The following is a 24,179-nucleotide window of genomic DNA, read 5'->3' on the forward strand; positions in this document are numbered from 1 at the left end:
CTAAGGAGGACAAGAATCCTCCTTACTGTAATCAAGGTAATGTAAAATCAGTAGACAGAGCAAGATTTAAATCAACTTGCTCGGTACCACGTGTTTTTGTGGCTTTCAGACACTGATTACTGGTAATCTGACTAGAAGCAACGCATCAGTGGGCCAGCACAGATGTCAGCGAGGTTGTTCCCGTACAGTCGAGTATCTGTTAATTCATAATCACATCTGCTTTATCACCACTAGAGGCTCCTCCAAGTCTTGCTTTGGACTTGTTTGTGTGACGGAGCACCTCATCCTTTAAGTAGGATGCGGATGTCTGAATCTGTCAGCGTAACACCTCTTCACAAGCAATGAATTGATTTTTAATCAAAATAATCATTCACTCTGATGGTATAGCTGAACCTGACTCATCAATCTGAAATATTTACAGACCATTAACTGCTCATGAACTTTAAAGTGATGTTGAGTAGAATCTTGGAGCAGTGCTTACTATTAACTAGAAACTAGTGTGACAGTATATGTAATGTGAGTGTGGGTAAGTAATTTTCATTTAACATCAACGTATTTTATTCCAGTATAGATGAGGCTGTTATTACCCACACGAGTAACTTTAGGATTCAGACACTTCCATGCACGTCTGTGGTAGGTTTCCTGTGACAGGGCTGTATTTATACTTGTGTTCTTAAAATCACTAAGCTTCTGCTGCAAAGTGGTTGTCACTGCATTGTAATTTGGTGGGATGCAGGCATCTCAACTCAGGTGCCACATAGCTGAGGTTCAGGCTTGGATCCAACAGCTGAACAACATTGGGACTATGTTTTCACAAAAATACTCTTGTAAGCTGGAGAAGAATATCCTCATGGACTCAAGGCTAACATATAAATAAGGGTGAATTTTCTGTACTGTCTTTTGTTGGTTTTTGACATCCCCAGTTTATTCCATGTACAAACCAGCAAGTCCTGCACTCAGGTCTCAGGTTTTGTAGGTGTGCAGGTATAACTTTCCTCTGAATGAAGAGGTGTTAAAATTCCCAAACAGTCCACGTGGATGCCACAGCTTTTGAGTGTGGCAGTGTGCTGGAGCACTTTACTGCAGCTGTTGAAGACAGAGTGCACGCTTGTGGAGTAAGCTGCAGAGGTCTATGTAGTCACAGGTATTTATGTGTGCTGGTCATGGTGTTTAATCAATGGAAGAGTGTTCAGAGGAGTCTTTGCAGGAAAGCAGTGTGACTTGTTTCTGGGGAGGCTTCCCTTCTGGGAAGGCTGGGTTTTATCATCTGTCCTTCTGGCATTCAGTCAGTGTCCTTAAACTTTAAAACGTTAAAGGAAGTGTGAACCTGAAAAAAGTCTTGGAGATTTCACCGGAAGGCTCTAAACATAAAGCAGTATTTCACAATAGAGAACGTGCTCTAAGTTCTCTAAAAATCTTTTTCTTCAGGCATCAGCTGTTCCTACAAATGTCCATAGCCATAGCTGTAGCATCCCTTGCAAGAACTCTCTTCCTGTGAATCTACCTCTGCCATTTAATCTTGCTGCTCAACTTGGATTGTTCTGTTTTGTTTGGTTGTTTTTTTTTTTGTTGTTGTTGGTTTTTTTTCTTTCTTTTTTTCCATGGTAGTGTTTGAAGGCTTTTCTTCATCCAAACTCCTAAGTGCAAGTGCAGACTGTCAATCTATGATAGAGCTTCCCTTCCCTATGCTGGTATGACACTTCTGGATGATTGCTTATCTGTCACTCAAGCATCTTTCAAAGTTAATTCAATCTGCCACTTTAAATCAAGCATCATATCTACGACGTATGCTTAGATATGTAAAAATTGTTTAACTTTTAATTTCACCCCAGTTCCTTTCTCTGCACTGGTAGACAGTAGTGTTACTAGAGCTATTTAAGAGTCATTGTTACTTGCACTACTGCAGAAGTTTGCTCTGTTGCTGCAGTCCAGCTTTCTCTGCCCAAACGATCGGATCTCCTGCCGTGTTCTCGTCTTGCCTATCCCCCTGCATTTCTCTGTTGTGACCTTGAGCACCTCTTGACCTGCAGTAGTCTGAAGTGGTTCTTCCTGGCTGCTACTCTTACCAGGTATGCCTTCCAGTTTATTGTGAATGTTTACGATTACACGCAAGCTGAATTTCAAGGCTGTCTGCAAACTCAACTCCTTTGTACTAGTTCTGTTTTTGTCAGAAGCATAAAGGGTATCTTAAATGTCTGTACTGCACTGCAGAGGAAACAACCTGCTTTGCACCTTTTTGCTGGCTCTTTTGGGAGTTATTTCAGGGAAGTGAGGATTCTGGCTCTATCTAGATGTCATATTAGTCATTTACACAGTAACTTGTTGGAACATAGGTATGAGTATCAATGCTAGCTCTCACTTCATTGTGTGTTCTCTTGTATATCCATCTGGCCTGAAAGATGTCTTTTCAAGCATTCATCTATTAATAAGAACAACCATTTTGTAGATGCCTTTTTGTCTAGCCACTTGTAATTAGATTTTAAATGAGGCGTGATCATTACAACAGCAAGGTGACTTGCAGTGCTCTGCAGAAGGTGAGGACTGCATGTGAGCTGATTTCTCTTTGGTAACCATTTCCTTAGGCCCACGCTGCAAGTGTGAGGTCTGCATGGTGCCGAGCAGAAAGCACTCAAGATGTGGTTCAGATAACAGAAGTACTTCAGAGTCACCAGAGCAGGTGAATGCCTCGTCCTTGTGACTACAGCAGCAGTGTTTTGTTGTGAGCACAGCACCTGCTTTTGTTCAGTGTAAGAGGGGAAGGGGGTCCTCTGCCTGCTGTAAGGCAGTTGTTGCATGTAGGCTTGCAGGAGCTGGTACCACGGTGGTTTCTGTCCAGCCCGTGCTTTGGGCTGGGGGCAGGACTGCTGCTCAGAGTGAGGAGTAGCAGCTTTCTGCCGTGAGGCCTCGGTGAGCTGCCAAGTCATGTTTTGGTATTGACGTAAGGTGGGTGTCTGCTTTGAAATCATGAAATGAATTAAATATGATTCCAGCCGCTCTCCCTTTCCTTAGCAGGCTGAAGCTCAAATCAAGATGCATGCACTTTAACGTTTTGGGACTTGAGTTTTGTTTCTTTATTATTTTTTTAAAAAAGACTAAATGTGAGGGTTCATCTCATTAATTCTCATCCCTTGCCGTGCTGTTTGCTGGAAGCCCAAGTCATTGCTGCTAATGAGTTAAGCCACGCTGATTGTTATGCTGTGAGCTCCGAATCACTGAAAACATGAGGCAGGGGTGAAAAGAGGTAGAGAATGGCACAAAACTGAATGCTTCTTGAATTTGACTCTTCACTAACAAAAAAGACACGCTGTTACCCTAGAGACAATAGCCTGGAAGCAAGGTCGGGTATGTATCAGCTAATGCACTTATTTTAGCTTAAACTTAAACTTGATCTGCTTGAAGCAGCCTGTGGTAATGGAGGTGACAGGCACATCATTATGCAATAATGTGAAAATACCCCTTCGTATCTCGGACACAGGCTTCCCACTGGTGAACGCCTCCTGACACGGCGCTAGTTCCTGCAGGGAGCTGGGAGGCGCTGGGCAGGGGGCAGTTTGCAGGGGTGCATCAAACCTTGCTGGCTCAGAGGAGATTGCGGATGCTTGACAGGCAGGTGCATCATACAGTTACATTTATACAGGCTTATAAATCTACATTAATGCAATCCTGGCCATGTCTCCTTTTTAGGAGACGGTGCTGCTGTACTTAGCGCTCTGGGTTGGAAGCGGCAGAGCCCAGCAGACGTGCTTGCTGCTGCTGAGTAAGAGCGAGCTGCCTCTGCCTGGACTTGCTGCCTGGCACCAGCTCCCAGCAGGAGGGTTCACAGCTGGCGGTGCAGCACCTGAAAGGCAAGAGGCATGGCTGCGTGAGTGCTTAGCTGGCTTCTGTGTGGCAGCCAGCATAGGTAAGTTTCTTAGAGGACTGCATTTCCTTAGTTCAGTTGTTACAAACATCTCTCTTGTTTAAATAAAAGCTGGTGTGCCAGCTCGAGAAGCCTCTTGAAGAACTGCCTGCCTGCCGTGATGAGAAATGCGAAGTTGTGTAACACTGCAGCACCGTGCTTTGGTTTACACTTGCAATGCTATAAATATTCCCTTCCCCTTGCTGCTTATGAAAGAGGTGACTGCATCGAGGCCTGCCCTGAGTTTTTAGCAGAGCATGTGATTGGTTTCCCTTGAGGAATGCTCTCCTCTCGCATGCAGCCTGGATTGCATATGAAGAGAATCAAGGCAATTAGTCACTGACTGACTCATGAATGGTTAGGCTGGTGTTTGTTTAAAGAACTGTCTAAAAATAGTTAAACAGGCTGGAGCAAATGGTGTTTGTGTATCAAGCTAGTTTGGACATCATCTTTTTGCTCAGCAGAAGCAAACTGTATGGCCTGCCTCACGGAAGAATAAAGCAATCTGCTGCGTTTTAGTGAGCGTGCGAGCTGCCAAAATGGAACAAATAGTTGAGCTCATAGAAACTCTGTCAAGCCTGATGCAAAAGGCTGTGAGAGCAGTCTGGTTTGCTCCTGATCGCCTGAATATGAACAAACGAAGCTGTAGCAGTTGCCAGGGTAAGTCCCAAGTACATCATACTGCCTCCTGTTCAGCCACTCCATGGGTGCACGGAGTGTCTGTGTATAAATCTGCTTACAGGAAGTTATTTACCCAGATCATGGAAGTTCAAAACGTGAGATTGAACGGGATGCTGAATATGTTGTAGGCTAATGCAGCTCATAATGAGACAATCTGCTGGGCCCTGAGGCCTGGCCAGGGGAGGCAGATGCCCAGAATGTCAACCTCATGCACGCTTAACTGAAGGGCTTCCACACATGCTGCCGGAGATGCCAGCACCGTAGCATGATACTTTGAATAAGCAGCCTCAAATATTCCTGCCACTGCTCCAGCAAAACTCTATTACTTCTGCTAATAGAGTTACAAAATTGTGGTGATGTTTGTCTTTTTCCCTGGAGTGGACACAAACCATTTCTAGAACAGCTCAGCTAGTGTCAGCCCTGAGCAGGTCAGGTACCAGGTACACCTACAGCAGGACTCCTTCAAGGGACAGCTTCTCTTTAAAGCAGAGACCTAGGTGGAGATGTACAACAGGAAGCACCCTACAGGTACAGCAGCATCGAGTACCTTTAGATCCCTCAGTGAGACGTAGACACCAGAGAGAGACTCCAGCTTCACACACTAGGATTTATTCTTCCTATCCTGTCCTAATGGGGAAGTCAGTATTTTTGTACAGATATAAATAAGAACTGAGTCAACCGTTTCTGCCCAGAAAATAGTCACACAGTGCAGCCTCTCCGCATAATGCACACCCAGTGAACCTGACTTCATGCCATGCAGCTTGTGTTCAGTCTGCAGGGAAAGTGGCGGAGTCATCAGACCCAGGAGCAGAGTCTCAGCGTGAGGACTTCAGCCATCACAAAAGCTTTCACATCTGGCCCGTCAGAATTTCTGATCTTTTCAGTCTTGTCACTCTTAATCAGTCCTGCTCCTGTCGTGAAGGCTGAATTAGAGGCAGAATGAAGTAATATTTCAGCACGGAAATTCCCAGGAAAATACAGAAACCTCATTATGGCATTCTCTTTCTCGGGTGGGAATACGAAATTGCTGTAGCACTCAGCTATGTGGGGGAAGTTCAGCAAAGCTGTTGGGCTGGCAGCTAGCAGTACAGAAGAGGACTGAGCTGTTCTGTTTGCTTTTGTCCTATATAGCTGCTGGTAGCTGCCTTTTCTGTGCTGAGCTGGCAGACAAATGCAAAAACCAAGTGGAAAATGGACAGGTTAGAGAAATACTTTGATGGTTCTTCTGTTCCAACTCAGCATCTCTTCTGGATGATACCTACAAAGCCTGGTGGGTTTTGTAGCACCATGTGAAATCAAAAGGACAAGAACAGTAATGGGAGGGCACCTGGCTGTTAGGTTGCTGCTGGTACCTGCTCATTTGCCTGAGCTCTGGGGAAAATGGCCAGCAGTTTGGGGCAAAAAATGTCAAAGTAACACAGTCTTAGGCACTTGTACCAAGGAGATCAGAAGTCTGTCTTGCTCTGAGACACTGGCTTGGCCATTACTCTCCTGGGACATGGAGCTGGGGCAGGAAAAACTTCTCTGCCTGGGAGCTGGGGCAGGAAAAACTTCTCTGCCTGAGAGCTGGGGCATGGCAGATCTGACTTGTATGCAGGCAGTGGTGGGCCTGCTGTCCCCTCACTGGCAAGGCTGTGTGACCGGGGGGACAGCTCCACAAGCGTGCGGGTGGCCTGCTGCCAAGGGAAACTGTTATTCAGCTCTCAGCCCGGCCCTGCCTTTCTGTCCCCCTGCAAGCTCTCCAGAACGCGAGTGCTAGCAGCTGCCCTGTCTGCAGCTGGATGTTCCCGAGCCCGGGAGGACAAGGAGTGTTTTTTGGCAGGAGCCAAAGTGGCTGTCTCAATTAGCGGGGCAATATCGTGGACTATCCTTGCAGTATTGACTCCTGCAGGAAGGAAATATATTCTCTGAACTGCTCGAGATCCTAAGTGCAGCTGACTTGTGCAGGCTAACTCAATCCCTGAATGAGTAGCAGCTGTCAGGAGGAGTTACCACCATGGAGGCTAAAATCTCCAGGCTGAATTTCTAGGATATCAAACAGACAACATTAAAAAAAAAAAAAAAAAAAGAGGGGGGGGAGCTTTTATGTCTTTTGAGTAACGCTAGAAGAAAACTGTCTGTTTTCCAGGCACTGCTTGTTCTGACTGACTTCATTGTTTAGAGCAGTTTTATTTACTCAGGTCCCTTGGGATGCCCCAGACAGCAGAGTGTGGATGTGTGAGATCACAAGAGCTTGGATGTAAAACAGCTGAACAGGGCTGCGGGGAGCCCTCCTGCTGCCATTCAGCTCAACCCCAGCATCATGTCTATGGTTAGTCCTCTGGTTTCAGGTCCAAGGAGTGAAAGACCAATATGTGGCTCAAAGCCCCTATTTAAAGGTGTGATTGTTATTTGGACCGTGGGCCAGGCTGGCTGCTTTGCTCTGAGTTGTGTGACTCAGTCTCAGCTTCATGAGGATGCAACTACAAGATTTATCAGTAACATTTTACTGTTACAAGAAGTTTTGGTAAAAGGAAATCTGTTTTGTGTCTGAGCAATCGTTTACTGAAAGCTCTTGGTAATGCCTTAGATAACTACATTAGGAACTACATATAAGATACGACTTGTATGAAACAAGGATGGGCTCCTCTGCCTGTCAAACCTGTCTGAGTTAACCTCACTTCGACTCATCTTTGGTATACTGACTTGTGGCTCTAATTTTTGTTTGTTTGTTTGTTTGTTTAGGAGCTTAATGTCCTTTTTGTGAGCTCTAGCTCGCTCTTCACAGTCAGGTCTTTTGCATTTTAAATTCCCTGTGAAACAGTTCAGGTAATACAGAATATAAAGTATCTGCTGTTAACGTCCATATGGCCATTGCAGCAACAAGGGAGCTTTCAGGACTGAAAGTCTTAATTCACCTGGTCTATGACCTCCTAACTTAGGTCAGAGATGTGGTCCTAATTCTCTAAAAGCACAATGAATGTCAACACAGCAATATGGCACTGCAGGGAAGTCATGCCAACAGGGACTAAAGCACCAGGGTAGCACCCGGCTCTACCACAGGGAACTACTTGGGTCCTAAATCACAGGATCTGGAGCTGAAATAGCAGCATTGCTCCTCCGGTCACTGTTCCCTGGTCAAATAACTGAGCATGTAATGCAGCTGGCGTCAGTGCTGCCTTTCCAGTTCTGAAGCTGAACCGATTGCGGGGTGCTTGAAACCTCACTGATGTTTGAAACAGGCTGGTGGGACTTACTGCTGACCTCCACTAAACGTGTTTTCCGGCACATGGTATTTAATACTGCATGCAGTAATCCAGGCTTAATATGGAGGAAGCAAATCCATTAGATGAATTGTATAAACGCTCGACGTGCTAGGAGCAATAAAGGGCGTTTTGTGGGATTAGATATTAACACTTAACCCAGTAGCAGTCTGTAGTTCCTGCTCATGCTGCCTTTCCCCTGTGTTAAATGCACGGTGTGGGTAGTGCTGTGCTGGCAGCAGATGTTCATTAGGAGTGCAGCTACGGAAAGCCGTGATGTGTGCAGCGAGGAGCCTGGCTCTGCCTGTGGGCAAGGGACAATACGGAGACCTTGTGCTGCCTGCAAGGGCTGCAGCTCCTGCCTGGGCACGGGGGGGGATCTGCAGGAGGTGAGAGCTGCACACCGCCTGCAGGCTCTGGGCTGGCTGGAGCAGATCATCGCAAAAACATTACCAAAAAGCACAAAAAAAAAAAATCCAACTTTTCCTTTATATCTCAGTTTGTTGTTTTTTCAGTGGACGCTCGCTTCTGTTGCTGCTGTGTGTGTTCATAAGGCTTGTGCTAAGCTGGCGATGTTATAAAATAAAAACTATCTTTGCCAGGCACTGTCAGAAACATCGAGCAGCTGCAGTTTCCATTGGCTGCTGTAACAAGCTGCTGGTTCCCCTGATATCCCCAAATCAGGTCAGTTGTTGTGACGCTGGTGGCTTTCCAGGAAATGGGTGCTCCCCCTGTTTTATCCCCCTCCCGTCACCTTTCTGCAGAGGACAGATAGGATGGATTCGCTGTTCCTACCATCGCTGCCTTAAAAACAAGGCGTCTGGGTTTTTCCAGCATGAGAGGAGTAGGATAAGTCGTGTCAGACTACAAAATGTTGTATTTTGTAAGCTGGAATAAATACTGAATTTCTAGACAGCTGAATTTAGGCAGGAATCCTGCTTGTGTTAGTGTTTCCCACCAAGAGGGAGATGGTATTAATTTGTAAGTGTCGCTTCAAGTACGTGGCAAGACCTCTGGAAACTCAGAATCACTGCAATAATTATTCATAATGGCTATCAGGGCTTAATCCAGTGGTTGGCAGAAACACTAGGTTTCCATTTTCAGGCTGATAACATGGATATCAAGTAGGATTTTATTTTTCCAGCATATATGGATTTCACTGTGGCTGTGCCTTACCAAAGCTGGAGACTGAAGGAAACTGAAATTTGAAGTGTGATCACCATTGGCAATGCTAAGGAGCAAGGCAGTGAAATAGGAAAACAGCTGAAATGAGTGTGGTGTCCCAGTAACCTTAAAATGTGGTGTGCTGCAACTTGAGGGTTGCAGTTCTCATTGCGGTAGCTTGGGAAAATGGTTTCTAACTTATTTTTTTTTTAGGGACCATACATGTGACCAGTTATAAGTTGGGGAAAGGGGAATGGGTTGGGTGATCAGTCCACCATCCCCACATCAAATGCATTTTGTGGTGTCAAAGAGCCACGGTGAGATGGCAGCTGAAATCAGGGTTATCGCTGGCTAGTTTATGCTCAGCTGGAGGAGTCAAACAGGTAAATGCAGTCACGGCTGGGTGCTTGAAGGTGTGTGTGGATGGCAACAAATCTGGGGTCCTAAATTCACCTGGCTGTAAGCAGGCTGGGAGCAAGCTGCCCTGCAGCTCTGACACTGGGTGTGTGGCAGCCCCTGGCTGAGCTTGCCAGCTGTGGGAAGCAGCTCGGAGCTGAACTTGCTTTAGATTGGTGAAACTGCTACTGCTTTATTAAAAAGAAAAAAAAAATGGTTATTGCCTACTTCAGTTCCTTTTTTGCCTCTTAGAGTTGGGCTTTTAGTGTGGGGGGGGGGGGGGGGGGGAGGGAGAGAAACCTGACTTGTAAGTGTGGCTGTTGTGTCTGAGCAAGCAGTTTTGCAGCTTGTTTTGGAATTTCTTGGCTAACTTAACCCTCCAGAAACTCAAACAGCATTCAGCGAGTGTGGAGTAGCTCTACGTAATTTCCTGTGATAGCCTGTGTTGCAGAAGAGACGGAGAGTAAACCTCAGGGACCTATTTATAATGCTCTGGGAAAGCTGTTGGTTTCACTTTTCAGCTTCTGAATGATCTCAGTGCAGGGACCTGAAAGTGGCGCTTTTTAGAAAATCCCTGCTTGTAATGCGGGGTTTCCGAGTTCAGGGGCTTGTGGCTCTGAAATCAGGCTTTGTACAGAGGCTCCGTGTGCTTTGTGCTCCAGCACAGCATCTTGACGTGCTAAACACACAGGCTAGCTACTGCCACTGACAGCGTGCCCCTGTGAGTCCCCCAAACATGCGAGTGGCTACAGGCAAGCTTGGCTCTCAGCTGCTTCTGCATGAGCAGAAAAGACTCCTCTAATTTCTCTCCAGTTGCATTTTTCTGGTGCCAGAGCTCAGGAGGCATCCTTCCCATGGCAAAACACCAACTTTCATTAGTTCTCTAATATTTGCTGTTGCAGGCGGGCAGATTGCCCTTGTCTATTGCGGAGCTGTGGCTACAGAACAGGATCTAGAAGTTGGAAACCATCTCCTAGGGCGTATGATGTCTGCATGGCCGTCATGCAGAGAGCCCATGGGTGCTGGATGGCTCAGCTTTCCCAGTGGTCTTCACCCAGCCCTGAGGGCTTCATCCCAGGATGTGGGATGTGGGAGCAGAGGGGCTGTGTGGGGAGGGGTGGGACCTGCTTCCTGAGCCCCCAGCTGCGTATACGGGGTGTGAAGATGATGCTGATAAGCTGCTGGCAAGGTTTTTAGCTGCCTAGTTACTATACCTGTGTAGAAGACACGCATGTAGCTCCTGCCAAGAGATCTTGTAGCTAGCCCCATCCTGAGTTTTGTTGTTTCTTGTATTTTTAATCTCAGTCCTTGGGCTGTTTCAAGCCTCAGATCTCCTGAAATTGCATGTAAGCACAGGAATGGGCTTGGGAAAACCCCAGTGGTCCCGAGAAGTCTGCAGCTACAAGATGCAGCTCTTGAGGTGAAGTAAATCTGCCCTGCCCTTGGTAAATCGCTGCTCTGCTCCCAGTCCTGGGCAGCACGTTTTGGAGCCAGGCATTGTCTCACTGCAGCAGCTGCTTATTTCTGCAGTGGTGTGGTGATAACAGGCGTTTGCCTGCTCTCTTGGAGCAGTGCCATTCACGTAACTGACCTTAAACCGAGGGCTAGGATTGTTTAAGCAAATCCTGAATCGTTTGCTTGTGAGCATGCTGGGGCAAATTCCTGTGGTGGAAGGACTTGATGCTGCCGTAATAGACCCACGTGCCGCCAGTGGCACCAGCAGACGTGCAGCACGTAAAGCCATGTGAGCTGCTCAGCTTGTTTCATAAAGTTGAACAGAAAACCTTCTGTTCTTGGCTCCCCGGCACTTTGGCCCAATAAAAGCTGGGTTACAATGCAAAGGCGTATGCCAGTCTGTAAGTAAAACTGTAGCCAGCTGCTTAATTGCTCGTGATTGAATTTGTTTGCCTGCCTGCTTACGTTTCTGGGACTTGGGACAAAACCTTCCCATACCTCGTCCTGTGAGCAAGGTCAGCGACCACCTCCTGGGCTGGGTGCTTCTTAACCTGTCCAGTTTCAGCCCTTTTTTCCTACTTGGCTGGCGTTTCCAGCTGCTGCAAGTGGCAGGGCAGCACAGCAGCCATACCCAGCGCTGGGATCTCTGCAGCCTCTGCACAACTGATTTGGTTCAGTCTTGCCCCACCGCTGTCTGCCGATCTCGTGTGTATGGAAGGGCAGCGCTCACCATCCTGTCCTATTGGTGTTTGGTTCATCGGGTTGCACAGATTTATTAAACAGACACAAAATGCACTCGGGCATGTTTGTTGTGGCAAGAAGTGTGATGTTAAGAACCCAGGTAGATGGACCAGTTTTATTCTCACAAGAAAGGCAAAAAGCCCTGGGTGTCAGTTAAGCAAGCATTTAACAAATCTTCCCTCTGGAAAGATTAAATTAAAATTTTTGCACTGGCGCACGTAAAACAGGGCTTTTCATCATGGCAAATGGTTTTAGCCTCCTTCTGAACCCAGCAAGCAAACAATATCTTTGTCTTTTCACATCTGTTTTGCCCTGTTGAGCAACAGTTGCTGGATAGTGCTGCATGAATCAGGATGTGGAAAATAAGTTTTGGCTTGTTCTCAGGACTGACCTGGGCTGGAAAGGCTCAGGTATTTAGGTTTTTGTTTTCTTGTTTAGTTACTGTTCTGCTTATAAGAAACTGTGGGGTTATATTGTGGCTCCACATGGGCACTGGTATGTGAAATGCTCAATGGCCTTACTTGAATGTGCATTTTCCACTTTTTCATTGTCATGGTAGCTTGCTGATCTCCTGTTGTGCTGTCTCCTAATTAAATTTTTTTATTTTTTTTTCCAGGCTCACATTAAGTTTCCTATTGACTATCCATATTCACCACCTACCTTCAGATTCCTGACCAAAATGTGGCACCCCAACATTTATGAGGTAAGGCTTTTGAAAGAAGTTTTCCTAGATGTGTGAGAAGGCTTTTTAGGTCCTTAAATTTATGGAATACAGATGGTATTAAATATCTCTAGCCATAACTAAAGTGGTAAGCTGTTTGTATTAAATGTCAGATTTGTGCTTCAGCAACAGTTAATCCTAAAACCTGTAGGAAAAGCTGTTCTTGCAAGCAGGGATGGAGCCTTTCTCCTACCTGCAATTGCAGCCTGCAGCCCCAGCTGAAGCACAGTACTGCAAGTGCTGGCAATTTTAAGGGCTTCTTGGATGAAAGCTGATTTGGTCTTTGGTGTCTTACCCTCCTCTGATACTTAAGCAACTGGTGGTTGTTTGTACACAGTTCAAGGCTTATCCCACTGTTTTGTGTGATACAACAAGATATAACAGGGAAACAAGAAACAATCTTCTGCAAATGAAAGGGTTTGGTCTCAGGGCACTCTGACTGCAGAAGAACCAGAGCTGGGCTGGAGTCCAGCTTCAGGAGTCCTGTGCAGCCTGGTTGCTCTTCAGAGAAGACTGAACAGATAGCTCTGGGCTAAATGTCCACAGGCCAGCTTGGAGCAGCCCTTAGTTCAGTGTGTGTGGGTCATGTTCAAAGGGTAACACCTGTGGGCTGTTGCATCTGTAATTGGATCCTGGTACCAGTATGTAGCAGCTCCTGAAGGGGAACATTTGTATACAAATGCCCTTCAGAAAGCAGCACTCCTTAGCTTGAAAACATCGTCTCTGATGCTGAGAACAGGCTGCTTGGAGAGGCTCAGGGTGAAGGCAGCGTGGAGCAGAGCACTGGGAGGTGCCGTGCTGAGGACGCCTGGTGCATCCTGGCACTGTGTGAGCATGGGGGCTGGTGGGGCCAAGCTGTGCTCCTGTGCCACTGCCTGGGCATAGCAAAATGGCCCTGCGTGTGCCACAAATTGGCTAGGCTGTGTTTTGTTGTTGGGCTTTTGTGCATCAAGTGATCTTTAGCTTGTCAGCATGGCTGAGCTGAGCTGTCGTGTTACAGAGCAGCAGCTCGAGACAGACTTCAACAGTGCAAAGACAGCAAGAAGGAGCGTTTCGTTTCGTGGGTGCGATGTTGCTACTAACCTTAGTGCAATCAGCTCAAAACTACCCAATTTCAACGAGTCGTATTTGAAAGTTGAAGGCCTGTTTTGGAATAAAATTTGACTTAAGCTTTTAGTGGAGGCCGGTCAAGTTCCTGTTAAACTTCAGAATATTCTAACTACGTGTCAGCCTGCTAGGACTGCTGCTTGGAGTAGTTTGAGAGGGTAAAAATTTTTTCACAAGTGTTCCTGTTAGTACAGCTCTGTCACCTTGTCACAGGTCTCTGAGTTTCTGCAGGCTTCCTTTGGGTCCAGTTCAAAACAGGAATGTCACTTCCTCACTGTGAACAAGTAGTGGCTTCACTTGATGCCTTGGGCTCTGCAGCCTCTTTTCTAACAAGCTGCTGCTGCTGGGTGTCCAACCAGAATGAGTGCACTTCGTGTCACACTAAAGTGCACTGATGTTTTAGGCAGAAATGGCCAAAAGCCTGTCCAAACTTCAGTGCAGAGCAGGGTAGTAATCTGTTCTAATTACTGGATGCTTGGGAGGATTGCCTTGTTATGCCCAGGGACTTCCTAAAATCAGCCATCTGACAGTCTCCTGGCTTGAGTTTTGGACTTGACATCAAATCTAACGTGTAGCCAAGGATGGTGTTTCTCTTCAAGGCTCTCTTTCAGTTACATGAGAGCTTGGTCTATAAATAAAGAAAATCTCGGGACCTGCATATTACTGCAGATCCGCACTGTAGAGGTTGTTTCTGAATCCAGAAATTCTCATGCAGGAGGTGAGTGGGAAATGGTTATCAAAGTGGTATGTACAAACCGAATCTTGGAAAGGCCCAGTCCCAGTGGAAAGATGAAAAATTGGCTCTAGGAGCAACTGAAGGTAGGAGGAGAAAGTAACCCAAAACCTGATGGGTGTATTTTGGGGTTACTGTTCAAATACTCCAGCTCTCAGCTTTGTACTTTGTGTTCATAGCAGTATTTCTTGGAGCTGAGGGAATCTGAAGCAGCTTGCAGGCTGTTTTGGAAACAACACTTAAGCATTGAAGATGAGGCACTGGGATAACTCCAAATGAAACTGAGAATAAATCAGCAAAGGGCTTGAGGTTTGAGGGTTTGTCAGGAGGGAAAAAATATCTTTCAGTGTAATGAAGATGAAAGAAAGTAGCAGTTTGCAGAATCTGCTGGTGAGACCAGATGGAGAGGTTGAGGCTGACGTTCCAGTTCTGAGCAGAGACTCGAGGAGCTTGTGTGTTTCTTGTCTCCAGTTTGCTTGGGTCACCTGGCTGGATTTTGGTAACACTGCATTTAGTACTGGGGTTTTTATTGTTGAGGTAACAGGCGTTTTGGTTCTGTCATAATAAAGTATGGGCTAGTTCCTGCACTTTTTCTTCCTCTGGCAGATAAATACATCATCCTCCTTGTTCTTATCTTTCAAAAAATGTATGTAGGATGAGCTCTCCCCTTGCCTGCACCGATCCCTAAAATCTCATGCTGATCTTAAGCCCCATGATGCTTGTGCTCTTCCAGACTAACACAGTGCTGCCCTATTGGAATTATCAATGATGTAACATTAATTGTTGCAAAAAGGAAACCTAACATCCTCACTTCCCTCTTCATTTTCACATTACAAAATATCTGTTGGTCTATGTGCTGCTTTCTTCGTGACACCAGGGACTTCCCCAGTGTGCCACAATGCTTTCTTTTGGTCAGCACTAGGTTTTCCTGGGAGACATGTAATGGAGAAACTGTGTAGGCTAGGGGAAATTGTGAATAAATCCAGAATAGGCCATAGACATAATTTAGCACTAGTAAGGTTAATTTCACCTTAAAATTATATTAAAAATATTTATGGATTGCGCAAGTCTCTTGGAGTCCTGAAAAAGAAACTGCCTTGTTATGACAAACTGTTCCAGCAACAGAAGTATATGCCTGGGTATTCAGCAGCTCCAGGTGCTACTTTGCTTTTCATAGTTATGTTCTTTACAAAAAGCTGCTTCAAAATGACATCGGCTTGCTAAATTAGCATACCTGGCAGGTTCAGTGCATAGCCGAATTCTGGATACCGATCACAAGCCTCCACCGTTGAAGTAGGATCTCATTTGACTGTAAAACAAATGTCATTGTTAATCAAAGTGAGCTGAAACGTTTGGGAGGCTCCTCAGGTGAGCTGCTGCTCTCTGTAGCTGGGATTGCTGCCTGGGGCTCAGAGGCACGGATGCTGTGGCTGAGAGCAGCGCTGCTTTGTGCTCCAGCTGCCAGGGGCAGAGAGTGTTGGAGGGTCCTCAGGACGTAGCTGAGACCTAGTGCTTGGGGAGCTGCCTGTTTGCAGCCTCCTTCCTACAAAGCTGATCCTCAGTTTGTCTTGTTCTTCTGAGCAACCCGTACCTTAGATCAAGGTGACGAGTGACAGCCTTGTCATTCACCCCATCCTGCGTGGTGGCACTGGGACCCCACAAGCCCCTCGGGTCTGCTTTGCTGGAGGACATCAGCTGTGGTGAACATTGCTACAGTACCCCTATGGGGTAATCGTGTCAGGGTATTGTTGCTGATAGAAACCTGTAAAAGCAATTCTCAGTGTTTAGAAATGGTAGGCATTATGAAACTTTGGATCTATATTCAGGCTATAACGCTGGTGAGTAAAACACAGCTTGAGGATTATGTAGCTGTATGGCTTCCATATGCTGCCAAAATATTCTTTCCCTTGCATGCTGGAAGGGACTTCCTGTGAAACCTTCAGGGAGCATCTCCTGCTTCTTTCACCTGATATTTCAAACAGCTACGTCTTCGGGGAGCAGCCTCAGCCTGCCTTGCACCATCTGTTCAACCTCTGCGCATCCCAGGAGAAGCATTGTTTTGATACCTGAGCTAGGATAGAGTGCTAAATCCCTGAATTTAGAGATTCTTGTAGCTAACTCAGTTACCACTGGGGAAGAAAATAATTAACCCTACTTTAGGTCTTGTGTGACTAAAGCTCATCTCTGTCACAATGACTGTATGTGCTGTCTAGAGACTGATTTAGTTTTATGGGACTTTACTACTATTGTTGGTTGCTTTGCTACATTCTCTGAAATATCTTGGCCTGAGATTGTTTTATATCAATTTGCAGACTAAGGGAACCTTTTGAACATATTAATATGGTAGACCTAGGAAGGACTGAGAACTGTTTCCAGTTCTTGTTCATTTTTACTGGCACTTACGGGTGTTCATACCAACAAGGCAAAACTGCTCAAACATAGCCAGAGATGGAATTAAGTCTTCAGACCTTCACCTTGAGCCGGGCTGTTCTCAACTCTGCTTTCTGTCTTTCAGAACGGAGATGTATGTATTTCAATTCTTCACCCACCTGTAGATGACCCGCAAAGTGGAGAGCTGCCATCTGAGAGGTGGAATCCTACCCAAAACGTCAGGTAACAGTGTGAACCAGTGGTGTACAAAGCTGACCTCAGAGGCCTGTCATCTCTCCTAGACTAAAGCCTGTGTTGGGAAAAGGTTTGGAAGGGAATTAAAGACCTCAGGGGGTTTTAGAGCTTGAGTCAGGTAGGAACTGAACTCACCAAGCTGTCTGAAGATGCTGGGGTGTGCTGTGTGTCCTGATGCTGGGTTAATGATGTAGAGCCTTCTGCTGTGTTCACAGGTTTTCATGTTCTTAAAGCAATCTCAGATGTTTTAATCTTTCCCAAGCCATGTTACCCCACACTTTGGTTATGCAAACTTTTCAAAGATACCAACTATTGGAAAAGGATATCTCTGAGTATTCAGGTCCCATAGGAGTAATGTTATGCATAGTGCTACCTGCAGTTTGCCTTCTAATACTTGTCCCTATCTCCTGCCCTGTAGTGTGGTGTGTAGCACTTAGCTACATAGTTCTTTTGCTGCCAAAACCAAACAATCATTAAGTAGCAGAGACATTCAAGGCTGATATGTCCATTTTTGAAACATCAGCTGGATTTCATTCTAATTTCAAGACGCTGCCAATAAAGAACTCAAAAAACAAACATCAAATAGCAAATCACTGACCTGTGCGGCACGAGTGACATAGGGAAGGGACCTTGAACTCAGGTACTTCTGTTCTAACTACTTAATGTGATTCATTATGCAAACAAAGTTAAAATAACTGATCTTATATTTTTAGCACATCATATAAAAAATGTGTTTTTTTCAGAATGATTTATTAGATACTGGTTCCTTAGTTTAAATCTCTTTTCCACTGGTAGATTCAGGGTGGATCCAGCCAGGGATCTCAATCCCTATGAGGGAATGTAGAGATATGAAGAGGGTAGTCTGATGGTTTCACTCTGCTTTTATCTAACTTGGCTTCATGAAATTAATTTGCAAAAAGCCTTTGTCAAAGCAAAGATCTAGCGAGGGGGTTTTATTGGATTCTTGACCCTTGGAATGGGATTGTAACACACTGCAAAGTGCTGAACTAGAACTAACGTGGCAGCAAACTAGGATTTGTAGCAGTCAGCAAATTATAACTGAAGTTCCCTCCTGGAGCATGCTACTTCAAGGTTAAAAAGGCTCAAGAGAAACAGTCTGAGTTGTGTGAAGTTATAAAAGTTGTGTGACGTTAAGGTGAGAGTTGAGTTTTACCTTAAAAGCTTAAGCTAAATGTTATCCAATCCATCTGTCCCAAGCAGAAGTGAGCATGAAGCTCTCTGAAGTTCTAGTCCAGACTGGCTTTTAATTTTTTAATTAACTTAAATAGTATTTTAAACTGTGTACTTCTGAACTGTGTTGAGTTGTCCTTCTGCTCACGTGGCTATTAACCATATCAAATGTATGAAAAAACAATATTTCTCCTCCAGTTGTTAGGACTACATGTCAAGCAAGTTAAACAGTTTAGAAGCAGCTTAGGTCATTAATTACTTAGATCACATTCACATTCTGACTGTTTCATTGTACACAGCACTGAAAGCTTGATGTGAAACTCATCTTGCCAACTATGGTTGCTGCTTTTCCTTACCACGATGCAGTTTTTGGTGCTTACTTTCCTGGAACATTTTGAGCTTAGGGGTGATATCTGGGGAGAAAACATTCCTCGGATGTGTTGGCAAATGGCTACAAACCTTGTCCTTAAATGTTAGCCCACTGCCAGCACCACCCATCGGGCTAAGTGTCTCATAGAAATGCTTCCTGCTGGGGTCCCATCTGGCTTTGCAAGGCTCCAGAGTTTGTCAGATTGGAGGCAGCAGGACTGACAGTGCATGAGGGGAGCATGGTTGTAACGAGCTGCATGTGTAACCTCTTCAGCTGCTGAATTTTGTAACTCCTGCTGAGTATTGGCAATTCACTGCAGCTGACCATGGCTGAAGTGTCTGCAGGGTGGGATATCATTCAGCTTGGAGAGTGCCTGTGCTTACACCTCTAAAGGTGTCAAGCATCCTTGTTTTTATTTTTTTTAACATGGACTTTCTTGTCACTCGGAGCACAATGAGTCAGCCACAAGTAAGTATGGCAAACGTCCAGCAAGATGTGGAGGAATGGTCTGTGATCTGTGTGGCAGAGAATGCTGCTTATCCTTGTGTCCCCAGAGCCATAAAGCTGAGGAACTGGTGGCAGGTCTTAGGAGCTGAGGATCTTTGATCATTTTGGCTGCTGTTCTCCGTATCTCCCCTGGCTCCTTTGAGGTGTGCGATATTCAGCAGGTGCACTCAGCACAATGTTTGAGGTGCTGCTACATCCATACCTTGTGAGGAGAGGTGATGCCTGGCCTCACTGCTGCTTTTCTTCCTGAGGATGCTGACTTTTGCTGGCTCTTGCAGCTGCCGGCAGTATATTGAGTTGGCTGACAGAAACTCTTCAGGTCTAACATTTGACTTCAGCTATACTGATGGTAAACCTTTTCCTTGATATCGGAGAATAAAAATGTGCTAGGACAAATCTCTACCTACCTCTAACAATGGCTTTGAGAAGCTGCAATGTAGATAGCAGCTGGAACAAAAAAAATATCTTTTCAATGTAAGGTATGTAACAGGATGCACTGGTTGGGGCTCCCAACCAGTCTGTGTGCTGTCTGCTTGGGTTTAGATGCAATTCACCTGTTTCTGAACCTTCTGTTGATTCATGAAGAGAAAAAGGCACCTAGCAGAAGCTCAAGGAATCAGCCCTGTTGGCTTATCTCCTCTGATGATAAAGGGATCTGGAAGGTCTTGCTTTGTGAAGGCAATGGCACTGTAAACACTGAAATAAGTAGTGTGGCAGCTGCTAGGGAGTGGCTGACAAGGTAGCTGTTCCCAGAATGAGCAGGGAAGGATGCACAAAAGCACAAGGCAGGCTTAAATCCCTGCTCTTCATGCAAACAGCTTGGATATAGCCTGGCCTGACTGAGAAGCGGATCCCCAAGAACACTGCAGAAGGTCAGTCTGTACCCAGGATGGTGCAGTTTGCATCTGGTGCTGAGGGTGCTTTCAGTCCCCATGAGTCACTTGCCGGTGGTGTTGGGTCCTGTGCACTGGGATCCCGTCTTGTTAGTGCACCTTGTGTACCCCCAATAGCAGGGTTTGAATCAAAGCAGTGTGCAGTTCCACGGGTACCAAAACTCCCGGAGCTGATGTAACACCCTAGCTGGGGATGAGCAGCGCTGCCTCACTGCTCGTGGCCGCTGGCCTTGGTGGTGTGCTTAAGTGGCTTTTTACTGACTTCGCAGTGTCCCGGGCTCCAGCAGAAATCTGCCTTTTCTCACTTTGTTAGAGGTAAGATGGGTAGAGCAGATGCTAAATCCAGCCACTAATTCCTGTCCTGGGCCTTCCCCAGGTTTTGCTCGCTCTAAGCAAAACCGCTGCAGCGCTGCTGGAGCTAACTTTTTGGCTTCGCAGCCTGGCTGGGAAGAATCAAAGGCCTTTGAATAAATCCTTGAGATGAAGTGGAAGACGGGCACTCTCCTGCCCATCATTCCAGTCTGGCCAAGCAGTTTTTTCCAGAGCTGTCATTCTCTTCCTACTGAATTATGTCCTCTGGAAAACGAATCGTGGGAGGCTCTCCTGATAGCCGTGCTGAGCAGGCTGGCCAGACGTAAGCATTTCATTTCAAAGCCTTTCAAGAAGCGAAGCATCCAAATGACCGAGCATTTCCTGGCACCGTATCCCAGTTAAGCGATCAGATGTGCTCAGCACACACCGCTCTGAGTGCACCTCTAAATCAACGTGAGTGCAGAGGGGGCTGTAGGCTCCTTTAATCAGTTCTGCAGGGCAGTGGCTGTGTACGGCTGTATTCCAGGACCTATCACTCGCCTCTGGTCTTTCCTTCCAATCCCATTGAAAGCTTTTGCCAGCATTTTGCACCCCAGGAGGGTGCAGCTGTTGTGGTAGCTGAGGAGAGGTGACACCTGGCCACAGCTCCAACCTCTGCACTTGCTGGGCATCAGAGGGCCTTGGGTCGCTGCAGTCCCCTTTGCTCCCCAGCAGGACAGGCAAAGAGCCCAGCTTTCTGCTGGGGAGCCACGTGCCAGCAGGAGCAGGCTCACCAGCATGTTTCCAACCCTGCACCATCCCCAGGAGGTGTGGATGAGCTGAGTCGGTCTGAGCTGAGCTCTGCTGGCCACCGCCGCCACCGGGACGTGAGCAGCAGTGGTGGGCCAGGTGCCAGAGGGCTGCTGGCTCTGTGTTCCCTCCCCACACTTGTTCTCTTTTCTAGCTAGAACACAAGCTCACGTGTCAGGCAGCAAAGGAAAGGCCTCTGCAGCTCAGTCTAAGGAACCCCTGGGCAAGGCAGTTGGCGCACTCTCTGGGCTGTGCTGAATCGGTGCAAAACTACTTCCAAGCCAGAAGTGTCCCACAGCCCAGCCTGGGGAGGTGCTGGGACCACCTGAATATCTTGCTTTGTGCTAGGGAGCTTCTCCCCTCTAGATTTTCTGGAGCACGTTGCTGTCTGTAGTCAGGTCCCTGAGGTTTGTACTCTATCACCTTCCCCACGCTGCCAGCCATGGACTGAAGTTCATAAATACCTGCTTTCACTCCAGATGTTGGTCAGTTGTGCTTAGCTTAGGTTTTGACTTTAAACAATGCACTGTGATGCTTTTCTGATGCCTCGCCTTAATAATAAAAAAAAAAAAAAAAAGCTGTCAGCATCCAGGACCCATGAATGCTTTAGCCCTAACCCTGCTGTTGTGGTTACCTTTTTCAGGACTATCTTACTGAGTGTAATCTCTCTGCTTAATGAGCCCAACACATTCTCTCCTGCCAATGTGGATGCATCAGTCATGTTCAGGAAATGGAGGGACAGTAAAGGAAAAGACAAGGAATATGCTGAAATCATAAGGTAAGTTCTGTTCTGTGTGAGGCTGTGCTACCAGCCTCCTGCTCCGAATCCTGCAAAACAGACTGCTTGCAGAACTTGCTGGAACCAGCCTCTCACTCTGGTTGCTTCTTTAGAAATGAATCCCACAGATTTATTCCAAGTCCATGTTTCTGGTCTCTAGATTTTTCAGCACAGAATTGGTGCAGACTTCTGGAGCAGAAGGGCCGGGCTGATCTGTCTTTGAATTGTTCTTTTCTCAGACTGATCTGGCACGATGCTCCACAAAACCTATTGGCAGCTAGTAAATCCCACTTGAAGTCCCCACTTGCCTTTGAGCACTGCTTGCATTGCTTGGGATGTGATTCAAACTGACTGCATCCTACTAATTCCGTGCTTAATGCACTCATGAATCATAATCTTGTCCCTCCAATTTGAAGGAATATCAGCAGGATTTGGCAAGCGTTTGCAAAGCTTGGGGTCTGATTACCTGGGAGCACTGCTCAGTTTTGACTGTCCCTTGCTCAGAAGCTCATGGTTCATCAGGTACTGTTGGAAGACGATATGAACTTGAGCCAGGGTGCCTTGGAACCACAAATGAGCAGCTTCCACCTCAGAGTGGCTGCCGTCACACTCGCTTGTCAAAAAAAAAAAACACAACTACATCTGCATTGACTCGGCTGGCTGGGCACGTGGAGCAGAGCCATGGGTGGAGCTGAGCGGGGTGGTTGCTGACCTGAGCTGGGCAAAGAGCCTCGCTGGAGGTTATCTGTCCCTGGCAGCTCGGCTGGCTTCAGCAGAGCTGGCCTTGCTCCAAAGCAGAGCAGGAGGCAGCTTGCAGCCCACCCTGGGGTGCTGGGGAGTGCTCATGTCCCTTTGGCCCCAGGCAGCAGCGGGGTTACCGCTCTGCCTGCTCCCCTGGGGGCACTGAGCAGTGCCAGATGCTCGGGGCAATGCCAGCCTGGGGCACGCCGGGCTGGTCTTTGGTTGCTGTAGGAAATCCCTGAACAGCCCCTGTGCAGTTCACGTAACAAACCCTGCTCTGAGCCCTGGCAGGGCCCGGTGCAATAACCGACTTCGTATGTCGCTGGCAGCGTGGATGCCACAAACAAACTTGGAGTACTCCCAAACCTGGGGCTACGGGAACTAAATCTGTTGCTGGTGCTGCTTCTGGTGCTTCAGCCAGACGCGGGCGGTGGCTGAAACAGCTCCCCGGGCTGCCGGGAGAGCGGGGTTCGGGAGGCTGAGAGCCCCACTCACACTGCTCTGTTGTCCTCCTGCAGGAAACAGGTTTTGGCTACCAAAGCCGAGGCAGAGAAGGATGGCGTGAAGGTCCCCACTACGCTGGCAGAGTACTGCATCAAAACTAAAGTGCCTTCCAATGACAACAGTTCGGATTTGCTTTATGACGACTTGTACGATGACGACATTGACGACGAAGACGAGGAGGAGGAGGACGCCGACTGTTACGATGACGACGATTCTGGCAATGAGGAGTCGTGACCTGCTCCCTCTATGCCCCTGTACTGCCCTGCCGACTCAGGCCAGAAGGGAGCAGCGGTAACCTAGCAGCAGTCCAGCAAAAAAAGTGTGGGGGGGGGATCAAAAAACTTTTGTCTCCTGCTGTCTCCTGTTGTATGGATCTGTTTGCTCCTTTTTTATGGACCTCTTAGAGACCCTCCACAGAATGTCTGAATTCTTGCATTCTTAACCCTTTCATCACTGTATTATGATTTCTTTTTAAAAAAGAAACTCCCCTTTTCACTTCTCTACGAAACGCTCACAGCGAAACAGGTTTGCTCGCGTTTAGGTTCTTGAATTCAATACAGTCTTGCATTGAGATGTTTAATGTATTTAAAGCTGGAACAAACCCATTGGAAGCTGGGTTTTTGGGAGCTCAAGTGCTGCATTTACTGGGAAGAAAAAAAAATCCACACAAAGCAAATTGCCAAGGTTTAGCTGCTCCATTTACAATAATAGCGTGTGTACATTCGTTTAGCCTTGTGGTGGTGGCTTTTCCTTTTTAAGGTGTGGGGCGGAGAGTGTAAAGCTACTGTGTGTTGAGCTTGATGGGATGTTACTGAAAGGTACAGTATTCCTTTTCAGCCTGCTCAAGTTAGGAAATAGCTGGCCCCTGGAGCCCCAGCGGGCACAATCAGCTTTGTCTCTGAAAAAGGCTTGTGATATGAACCCTAAAATAAACACGTAACACTTCACGTCTGTGCAACTGAGCCCTGGGTTGCTATTTATTTTTTTTTTTTTCAGGCTAAGTTGGGGTTGAAGCAGTCCAGGTTAGCTGTGCTGCTGAGAGCTGCTGACAGCTGCCCCTCTCCAGAGGGAGGGCGGACGTCTGTCCTGCTGCCCCCGTGGCCAGCTGCTGCGGCCAGCGCTCATCCCAAACTTGTCTTTGGTGTGGGGAAAGACTGATAGCCTCCTGCCCCAGTGCTTGCGAGCAGCCTGTGCTTCCTGTGCCCCCAGTCCAGTGCTGGCCTGAGCTTTTTTTCTCGTGCTTGTGTAGGTCAGGTGTGGGTAAGCTGTCCTGGTGCCTGCAGAGGCTGCTGTGGTTGTGGCAGTGGGCAGAGGGGAATTGGGGATGCACG

The 24,179-nt window shown here is 46.9% G+C and overlaps 1 protein-coding gene across 1 annotated transcript in view; it reads left to right on the top strand.

Annotated features, from left to right (window-relative positions):
* UBE2R2 (ubiquitin conjugating enzyme E2 R2) overlaps window positions 1–23,795 on the top strand; it is a 51,392-nt gene extending 27,597 nt beyond the window's left edge. Inside the window, exons 2-5 of the mRNA XM_027446478.3 lie at window positions 12,194–12,280; window positions 16,654–16,751; window positions 21,469–21,603; window positions 22,863–23,795. Of these exons, the coding sequence (XP_027302279.1) occupies window positions 12,194–12,280; window positions 16,654–16,751; window positions 21,469–21,603; window positions 22,863–23,082 (540 nt within the window). The 3' untranslated portion in view covers window positions 23,083–23,795. The remainder of the gene's footprint in view (window positions 1–12,193; window positions 12,281–16,653; window positions 16,752–21,468; window positions 21,604–22,862) is intronic.
* The last annotated feature ends 384 nt before the right edge of the window (window positions 23,796–24,179 follow it).

This window comes from Anas platyrhynchos, chromosome Z (assembly GCF_047663525.1).
Source record: "Anas platyrhynchos isolate ZD024472 breed Pekin duck chromosome Z, IASCAAS_PekinDuck_T2T, whole genome shotgun sequence".
NCBI classification, from domain to species: domain Eukaryota; kingdom Metazoa; phylum Chordata; class Aves; order Anseriformes; family Anatidae; genus Anas; species Anas platyrhynchos.